The sequence below is a fragment of the Nestor notabilis genome, unplaced genomic scaffold (assembly GCF_000696875.1).
Source record: "Nestor notabilis isolate BGI_N333 unplaced genomic scaffold, ASM69687v1 scaffold31162, whole genome shotgun sequence".
Taxonomy (NCBI): Eukaryota; Metazoa; Chordata; class Aves; order Psittaciformes; family Psittacidae; genus Nestor; species Nestor notabilis.
This window is the reverse complement of record NW_009920199.1, coordinates 5741-16178: the sequence shown is the minus strand read 5'-3', so window position 1 is coordinate 16178 and position 10438 is coordinate 5741. Positions and strand designations below refer to the sequence as shown.

Genomic DNA, 10438 nt, shown 5'->3' with positions numbered 1-10438 from the left:
CAGGAATGGTGTCACAGCACAGGAAGGAAAAGGGTGCTGGGGTTCAAAGAGCACCTTGCACAGAGGACTGCCTAAAACAGCTTTTTGCTCAACAGCATGGACGTTAACAGCCTGCTCCAACACCCTGCTACACACTGAGGTTAAGGCATGGGGTCTCCACCCAGACATTCTGCAGGTGCAACACTGAACTGATCCTATATACAGGATCCTTAAACCACACCTTGGCAAGTACAGAAGAGGTCCCCCAAGATCCTGCTATTACTCAAATGTGACCACTTGAAGTTTTGATTCAAGTCACAGACTGATTCAACTCACTTAAAAAAGAGTCTAGTAAATCAGATAGAAGCTACCAGCCTGGGTTTTCATGCATGCTCAGATACACAGAAGGTAGAAGGCAGAAGACCACCTCCCTGACGCCAACATTACCTAAAAGCTTAGGTAAGACAGAAATGCTTTATCTTTAGAAGGGGGACAAACAAACAGCCTGAATGCAGACTCTTGGCAAAGGACTCATACCTCTTGTCTTCCCCCAGACATCCGATGGTGATCTGTCTGGTTGCATTTCGTGGAGAACTCATCCTTCTTTACAATCTGTAGTTATCACGGGGGAGAATTTAACAGGTTACAAATCTGTTTAGAGATGCTTAGGATGACGTAAGTAAGACTGCTTAGAGTAAAAGCTTTACACGACAAACATTACTGAATTTACTGTAACAGAGAAATCATTAAGCAAATGAGAAATAAAAGCAATAAAACCCCAATGCATTGTAATGAAAGATAATAGGTTTAAGTTACTTCTCTACTTCAGCTTCCTTCTTCAAAAGAAAAGGAAACAAGCTCTCAGGAACCTTTTCAAAGCATCCAATGTACTGAGTGGATGCTACATCACCCTCTCAAAGGTCTCATATCTTAAGAGAGAGCTGTAAAACAGGATAGGTCTGTGTGCCTGCTTGGACACATTCACCACCTGCACAAGGCCATTTTACATATCCTTTCCCCCTGCCTGTACACATGCTGGTGCTCCCACACTCTCACCATGCTCCAACCCAACAGAAGACAGTGTAACAGCCTTGCTGTACTACTGCCAGTGAACAAATTCAGAGTGGGGAACAGCCCACACAACTTGCCAGACACATAATGAGCATAAAGCTGGCATCCACACATACAACAAGGTGGTGAAAGCCATATCCCTTAAATCAAATTCTCATGCAGTTTTTTGATGAACCCATTTCCAGAGCCAATGTGCGTGATCACACACGGGATCACACATAGGATGGATGATGCTGAAAGTGCCAGAGCAGCTCACCTGGATATGGCCGTTATGAGGTCCCTTATGACCATACATACACTCAACCGTTGCACACTTCCTCTCCATGAGATGAATCCTGAAGAGAGGTTTGAACCTCATCGGATCATCAACATGAGGGTCATGAGGTGGCAAGTACATCCACCCGATGATGAACAAACCATCTACCTGCAGAGAGGCAGGAGAAAAAGCACATGAGATCAGCTCTGCATGTTTGTTGAGTATGCAGCAAACAGCTCTGGGGCCTATTCTGCAACAGGGTGGGAGCTGTGGAACAGCTTGCTGCATTTCCAAACTGCTTTCCAGCAATTAAACCAGACCATATGCACTCGCAGCACACCCCTGGTGAAGAGGGAGAAGGTTTGTTTACAAGGCTTCCTGCACCACTGGAAAATGATCAGGCCGTTATTACTGCAAACGACTTTGTGACGGATGCTTGGTGTGCAGGATCCACCGGGAGAGGCTGCACTGAAGAGACCACACAGCTAGTCAAACTGTAATTGGTTTGAGAGCTCATGCTGGCAGATACTCAAGCAGACAAATTCTGCTTCTCATGATTATCCATGTCTCTTGGACAAGGAATTATTTGGTTCTATTACTAACAGACAGCACAGGAAGCAACAATCTCCTCTACTGAGGTAGAAGTGCCAGCCCTTTTCCTGCATGCCTAACAGAACCCATCCCCTCTAGCCCAACAATTCCAGAGAAAGGATATTTTCCAGACAAAGAGATCTGAGACAAAAGAGGAGCAGCACCACAGAGGCACTCTTGTCTTTATAAGGTCACTATCATGTAAGTATTGGTGTACCTGGATGCACTCTTCTACTAGTTCATGGAACAGAATCTTGCAAAACCCAAAGGCCTCGCTCGTGATTTGTTACACTTCAACTTGTCAGCTATTGAACCTTGGTGCAAAGAACAAGGGCCTCAGGCAAACTTCTGGCCCAGCTCTCACCAACAGTCAAATGTTGTTCATTGTTCATTAACTGCTCTCCCCAGCAGCAGAAGAGCTGCCAGGCTCCACAGGTCTTGCACCAGTCATGCCCCTGTATCATGACATCTGATGGCTTAAGTCTTAGACATGGCTGGTGAAAGACAGGAAGGAGAGGTGCACAAAAACAGGTGCAAAACCCTCTGCAAAATGTTCAGCTGTAGGCAAAGACAATGCAGTAAGTGACTGCCCAGTGCCAAAACCTCTGCTGTCCTCCACACACAACGAATGGACTTCTGTGCTAACAGAACCGGATTAACAGCATTGAACTCTGAATCAAGCCTTTCCCTGAAACATTGCTCGTGTTTTCTGTGTGCTCCTGTGGCTGCTTGGAGTACAGCTGAAACACAAAAGGACTCTCTGCGGAAAGGTGGTGATCATGAAAGGTCAAGAAGCAACCTCTGGGTCCCTATCACTTGCTTCAGGGCTGACTACCCAGAATTCTCAACAGCACAGAGGCAACATCCAGGTCTAGAAAGTTGTATAGAGAAGACTCACGAGTCCTCCACACCACAGCCCCCAGGATGAGGTACTCACTCACCACCACGTTCAGCAGTCCCCCATAGGGCCCGATGTCCGGCTGCCATAACCCCAGGATGTGTCGGTATCGGTGCAGCACTAGGGAACAGTGAGACACTGGAGTGAGCACATCACACTAAGGAATTGGGATTTGGGGAAAGAAAATAAAAGACAGCTACGGGACCGCACACAACACTGCCCCAACACCACCCACAACTGCCTTTACTGATGAAAACTGGTTACTTCAAACCACAGCCAGGCAGTTCTGAACTGAGGCCTCCCACAAGCTCACAGAGATTTACACTGTTCTCTGCAGCCCTGCTCCCGGGCCGGTGCAGGAGTTAGTTTCCAGGACTTAGTTTCCAGGACTTCACACAAACACAAACCTCACCACAAATTCACAGAAAACACAGTCCCATCAATGCAAATCATATGATCAGAGCTAAAAACAAATAAAGTAACTGCTGTCTCCAAAACATGTTCTTGATGCCTTAGGCTGCAAAGCAACAGAAAATAAGAAAGAACAGAAAGGCAGTAAGGAACAGGGGAATTTGAATATTTTGAAAGCATTTCTCTGCTTTATGTAGACAAAGTTGTCTCCAGAGTTCAGCATCATCCTTAAAAACAGCCAGCAAAGCGTGCAGACCATTCCAGCTCGGGAGATCTGGTGGTGTTACCGTGTCAGTAACGGCCTTAAGAAAATCTAAGCAGCTACATTTCAGCACCGCCCAAAAGCTGCTCCAAATTTGCCCTCAAAGCCTACTGCAGCAGGTGAAGCTTCTCTGTTTGTCATCTCAGACATAGGTGCACTTTCAATCCCACCAAAAAAGGACAAGTAGGAACATCTTCAGCAAGCAGGAGAAAATGTACAAAATGGTCTTCATAAGCCTCCAGTCCTTATACGGTCAGCCATTAATTCTGTCCGTGCCATCTCCTGACAGGACCAGCACAATCTGACATTTTGGGCAGGACTAGAATGCAAATTTCTATGTAGGTGTCAGGAAGATACTACTCTTGCCTTAAAATGATGCTCTTGGCCAACTCACAAGGTCACAATAACCTATTTAACCGACAGGACTGGCTTGATGAACAGTTTCTGCTTTGCATCAGTTTATAGGGAGAACTGTGTTTCAGTGCAGTTGCTACAACTTTGTTTCATTTACTACTGAAGATAACAAGAATTGTAAGAGTGGATTTATTACACCAAAGCAGAGAACTTCCACAAAGGTTTAGGACAGCAGGGAGGGTTGTCAAGAGCTGCTGCCAACTCGCCTGGAGAAGCCTTTTTCCTCTGCAGTAAACAACTCAAGATTGATGGCCTGGATGACCCAGTGAACCAAGAGCAGCACAAACAGCACTGAGGCAAGCAAGCAAACCACATTCCCAGTCTTGTCATCTCAGTGTGGTAATCTCACATTAATAAAGGGGATGAGCACAGGCTGAACCACCCAGCACACCCAGCTCCCTTCTACCCTGTCTGTCATGGACCTGATAAAACCCAGTTTTACAAAAACATTACTTTTAGGACAGAAATCTTGATGCTAAGCTATCCAAGAGTGATGAGGTTGTCCCTCCTCCCCAGCTCCTGTCACAAGCACTTTCAGAGCTGTAGCTGCAATTGATGGACTATTCAACATCATGGTAAGTACCTGTGTGACAAGGCAAGCCCTTCTGCTGCAAGCCACATGCCTGCTGAAGACAGTTTGTGTGCTCACTTGGAGTAAACAGCTGGCTCCAGCTGCAGCTCAGTTCACCAGGAATCATGGTTCAGGAAACATGGCTGAGGCACAGACACATGGCTGAGTCTGTTCCACCATCTGTCCCGACCACTTGGAAGCCCAAAGGAGGGAAGAGGCCAAAAGAGCCCCATTCACCTTCAAAAGAATCCTGCCCATTGGACAGCACTTTCTGTGCTTGGTTTACACACCAACAGCAGGACCTTAATGGACAAGTCGTGTCCCTCACTTGCTCAGGACGCTGTGGACTCCTCCTCCTGTTCTTTCAGGAAAGGAAGTGACTGGGGAAAATGCTGGTACTTGGCCAAAGGCCCAAACAAGTCTCAAAGCAAAAGCACAGCTCCACTTTCAAGCCTGGACTGTCTCTGGGCTCCAGCAAGCCAGCAGCTATATTCATAGCAGGGAAAGCCTGATGAACTCCAGCTCTGGCTGTTCCTGGCGGGAGACAGGATGGATCTGACAGTTGTTTCCCTCCCTGCTCCTCGAAAGAAAACAGCGCTTGTGTCTTTCTCCAGCATTGTCCTCTGCTGTACATGTTGTCCATTTTCCTCAATCCTGAGGAAGCCTCTTGCCTATCTGAGCCCAAATCCTCCCAAATGGAGCACAAATAACGTGCACTGGATGCTTCAGTACAACCTCCATCCATCCAGCCTGGATAATACCCACATTGCCACAAGAAACCCTGCACGCTCTTCAGATGGGAAGGCAGCTTGAATCCAAGCTGGGGATGGGCGAGGAAAAGCAGTAAATGACCAAGCTCCCACCAACAGAAGGCTGCCTGGGAAAGGTCTAATGCCTGTGCTCTTCACTAAGACTTAAGACACAGGACAAGGAGGTGACACTGAGCAAATGCACAGCGATTCAAGCAAGCATTGCAGTGCTGGCACACCACAGACACTACAGGTATGAACACACAAGTTATAACCCCAGAATGGGTTATAAAAATAGGAGAGCAGGTGCTTTCAAATCTGTTCTCTTATTTCATTACTATGCTCAGTAACGGAGAGCACAGGCAGAGAAAGGCAAAAACCTAACGCGAGTTGTCAGTGAGATCTGCAGCCTTTAAAGCAGAGGTAGATCACTTTGAGTGGAAAAAACCTGATCCACGACATCTCCCTGGGCCTTTCAGGATGCAGCAAGATATGTATAAGCAAAATGAGTTGGGATAATACAAGCAGTTGCTGCCCCCCAGCTGGTGATAACTGACCTGCTAGTGGGAAATGCTAAGTGTTAGCCAGGCTAGTTTAAAACCCTGGGGGAAGCAATCTGAGCTGACCTGGCTAATGCTGCATGAATACAAATTAGGGAGCACTCACGGTAAATCCTGGCAACAAGGTCTTAATAGACAGGAAGGGAAAAAGGAGGAAATGGGCAATCGCATCTTAAACCACACTGGCTTTTCCCAGAGTAATCCAACACACCCCTAGAGAAAAGGGGCATGAGACATCCAAAGTTTGGGGTTGCAGCTAAACAATTAACTGAGGGAACAGCACAAAATGCCACTTGAGAGGCACCAAAAGGAGCACATTTGGGGCAAACACCCAGGTAGTAGTCTACAAAGGAATCCCTCACCCTGCAGGGCAGCTTGGATGTGCCTCTCCTTCCCACCCAGCTCCAGAACAAGGCTGCTGTTGATGTGCAGGGCTGCTAAACCTAAACCTTCCTACCAATTCCTGCAGTAGCACTGCTGCTGCTTCTCTGTCATGACTCACATTAAAGACACCATCTTCCCTTTGTGGCACATGCTTGACTGCTTTCTCTAGCACAGGTAAGTCTGCAGCATCCACGTCACTCATTAGCATGTGTGAAAAACTACATTCCCAAGCACCAGTGGGTTAGTAACTTGACTCAGCAAAACTCTGCAGACCCAGAGGAGCATTAGAGAAGTCTCAACACCCCCTCTGAAACACAAGCAGTAGTGACTTCCTTAATTGATGTAAACTAATCAGTATTTCCCCCCAATTCATGCTGAACAGTGAGTGTTGAACTCCAGCGTTTTAATATTCTTCCCTCAACACTACAGTAGGAGGGCGAGAAGAGTTCACCCAAAGCAGCTTCTTGACTAAGGAAGGCAAATCACAAGCTCTGAAACACCAGCAGAATGTTTGCTAGAGATGGAGATGGTGGTTAAAAGGATTCATTGTGCAGGGAGGGACTTAGTACAGTAACCCTCAGCATTTTTCACTGGAAAGGGCTGTGAATGAAATGCCTCTTACTTGGATCAAGAGAAAGGTTTTTGCCAGTCCAGAGCTTATTTAAAATTGCTTCTGGGAGCCCTCACCAGGGTATCTGAAGATTTCCTTCTCAGAAAGGAGCAACCTGTGAAGAGCAGAGTGCTCCCCTTCTGTGAAGAGAGACCCACAATTTCCTAACTCAAAGCACTTCAAAAGGAGACTCAACATACCTCACTGCCTGCCCTACTCTCATTGTCACTCTAAAGAGTCAGAATACTCCCCTAACGTGCAACAGCATGAACTGACTAACCAGCACCCTCTATACTATCCCAAGGTCCACCCCAAAATAATTTGCTTAAAGCCACGTCACACTCCATGCAGCATCTTGTGTGTGCTTAGTGCAGGAAGCATCAACCAGCAGGAGGTACGTACGGCAGGTGTAAACATCTCTGTACTCCATGTGCTCGTAGTCGGGAAGGATTTTCATAAAACGCCCCGACTTCACTCGTGGGTTTATACCTGAACAGACACAGCAGGGTAAGTACCAGCAAACTCTGCTCCACTGTAACCAGCACTGTTAACAGTATGAGGTACCTGGACCAACCACACAGGAAAGGCAAACTCTATTTTGACTTTACTTCCAGTTGTGGGGCACTATTTGTTTCCATCAGCCCCAGTTTCAGGTATACCTGAGTTAGCAGGATTACTCACACAGAGCTTGGTATGCTCAAGATTCACACAGAAAGTATGCATAAATGGCATCCAGTGAATTCAAAGTAGAACCAGGGTCCTCTTCAAACTCCGTAGTGGGACTGTAATGAGCAGTGCTGCCTCAAGAAAGTCACTTAGACCAAGTAAGTACATGACAGTAGCCCAGGCCTTGGATTAGTTATGCTTTCTGGAACTTAAACTCAGTTTCCCATTTCCCACACTACTTCTTAGAGAAACACATTCAGTGGACAGAAAAGTGCATGTGAGTCCTGCCAGTAACCCCAAATTAATTCTTCTGCAATTAAAGAGGTTTATGGGACAATAGAGAAAACGGGGTCACATCACCAGGAAACTGTTCCACTAAGAGCCTGCAACAGGACAAACTGTTGAATCTGGACAGGAGAGCAGAGATGGTGCATCCCTGAAAGCCAGAAACTGTGGCGAAGTATTCTCACTTTAGATTTGCCGTTGCTAGTTAGGACTGTTGAATGGATATGGACACAGTCCTTACTCAGAAGTGCAATAAAGTCTGTCACAGAGGTGGTTCTCGCATGTCAAGTGCAGCTCTCTGCCAACAAATGCAGAAACTACTTCAGTACAACAGAAGACTGGAAACATGTGTTAAGACAAATCCTGCCTGATTTTCCTGTGGATGCTCAGCAAGTCTATTAAACATGGGATTAAAACCCTTCTGCCTGTTCTTCTTTCCAGCATTAAGATCAATGCTTGAGGTCATCGCTACTTCAAGGTTTAGCAAGCACAGTACATGTAGAAGCTGAGCCAGATTTTGGGTCTGCAAACCTATGGAGACCTCTCATGAGTGACCTCTCTGCTTTTGTTTCATAAAGCAGAACCTTCTTCAAACAGCCAGAAGCCATAGTTCAAGTGCTGCAGGTTGTATCTTGTTTTTTATCCTAAGGACCACAGGTAAGTCAGTCCTTTACAAGATCTGTGGTGGGGAATCAAGACAACACAGCTTGGCAGTGCTGGTATGGGAGTTCTTGGGGGCTTTGCAAGGCTCTCTGAGCAACCAGCCCAGCTTCTGACTGCAAAGGGCACAGTTTGGTGAAGGGGAGACAGCCTCACCATGGATCTAGGCCTCCACTCAGCCCTTAGCTTACCTTGGTTTCTCTCATCTGATGATGTCCCCACCCCTCCTTACTGTAAGTCAGAAGATGTGCATCTGCCTTGCATAAGGCACAGTGGGTCTAAGGATTTGGGGTTCTACTCCCTCAAACATTCCTAAAACTCAGTTCCTCCTTCAAAAGCAGCCCAGAGGAATGCTCATTCCTTTACCTACTGTGCTTTCCCACTTGACAGCGTCTAACAGTGTCCTTTGACTGCGATCAAGACTTAGCTACATCAGGGCTACGAAAAAATACCAGTTAATTCCTTAGCAAGATCTGACAATGTTAAAACAGGAAAGGACGAAAAAACTCCAATACACTTCATAATAAAGTTAAATTACACTTCTTTTCCCACCAAGGGATTGAGGGGCATAGAAATCCCATTTCTTGGCATCTGCTTAGGATTAAATGAAACTCCAGACGTATCAATTTCACAGATGAATCCCATGCCATTAGCACGTAAGCCCAAATAACTTATGCTGTCAACATTTAATAAATATTCAACACATATATGCTTTCAGAATTGGTACTAAGCAAGGACATATGGATCTATATCAGCTTTATCACTTACGCTTGGCATAAACATCTCGACAGGACACTCCTGTGATCTCCAACTTCCGCAGGTTTTCACAGACCCCGTATTCTGCAATGACAGAGATAACAATGTCAGCTCTGACACAAAGGTGTTTGCTACCCAGGATCTTGAGATCTACTGTTCAAGCAAAAATGAGCTCTTATTAGGTGCATTCTTGCAAGATGCCACATTGGTCCAAGAATCTTATTTCTGCTTTGAAGAGAAAAGAGAGAAGAAGATGTAATTTCACTGAAGTCTGGGAATTGTAACACATTTTACAAGCATGCCTGCAACAAACAGACCATCAGGAATGTACAAACACAGCAAAGGTACACGTGCTTATACCTAGACCACAAAGAATGTGAAATGTGGAAGACTTACTCATTACAGCTGGGACTGCCTGCCCATTTAGATCAAATCATGACTCTGTGTAGTAATTATCTACTCCCACTGAGGTACCCAACAGGGAAAACTGCTTATTAGGATCTTAAAGAAATGGTCACACAGACTTGAAAAAGAATGAAACGGAGACATAAGACAGGCATCAGCATGTACAAATATGGTTACACTTGAAAGCAGATCAGACTGAGATGGGTCTGTTGTACACTCAAATGCCTTTGATTGCTTACAGAACACCCTGAAAACAAAGCAATGCAGAGATTTTAAAGGCAGCTTTGAAGCAGAAAATGAGATTCTCTTCTTTCATTTTCAGGAAGTACACGCTGAACTTCTGAGAAACCTTAAAAAAAAAATAAAAGCAAGTGCTAACATCTCAATACAAGAAACCCTTAGAAGACCAGAGGGAGGAAATGAGAAGAGGGAGATCCCAAAAAATCACCAGCAACAAAAAACACCCTAATGCAGTGACCCTGATAGATCTCAGTACAGAAAACTACCCTCCTTGACATCAAAGAATCTATACACAGATCAAACACCAGCCTTCCTTAGCAGTACCAAACATCTGCCAAATATTTGATGAAAGTATATCTGTGAAGACCCTTATCCAATCATTAAGTATTAAACTTATCCACAGTAGAGCTTCCTTGAATTAACAATTTACTGTGGCTGCCAAATACCACTACTGAATGCTGGTAACCTGCTGCAAACTGAGAACTTCTTATTTTTCCTATACAAGAAACCCAGAAGTTTCCCTGAATGAATTCAACCTCCTCCAGTCTATAAATACACTTGTGGTACATGTACATGATGATACAGCACACGCAAAGCTTACTGTCAGCCTGCCTACAGGGAACACACATTCTGCACAACATTGCTCTGGGTAAGCAAGTTCAATAAAGGA

General features: G+C 45.4%; 1 protein-coding gene across 2 annotated transcripts in view; it reads right to left on the bottom strand.

The window, feature by feature from the left end:
- FBXO31 (F-box protein 31) overlaps positions 1-9199 on the bottom strand; it is a 13824-nt gene extending 4625 nt beyond the window's left edge. Inside the window, exons 1-5 of one of the 2 annotated variants that reach the window (XM_010010574.1) lie at positions 9136-9199; positions 7159-7245; positions 2839-2915; positions 1307-1474; positions 517-591 (exon numbers count right to left, since the gene is read on the bottom strand). In XM_010010574.1, the coding sequence (XP_010008876.1) occupies positions 517-591; positions 1307-1474; positions 2839-2915; positions 7159-7213 (375 nt within the window). In that variant the 5' untranslated portion in view covers positions 7214-7245; positions 9136-9199. The remainder of the gene's footprint in view (positions 1-516; positions 592-1306; positions 1475-2838; positions 2916-7158; positions 7246-9135) is intronic. The other variant, XM_010010575.1, reaches the window with a different exon arrangement.
- Between the last annotated feature and the right edge of the window lie 1239 nt (positions 9200-10438).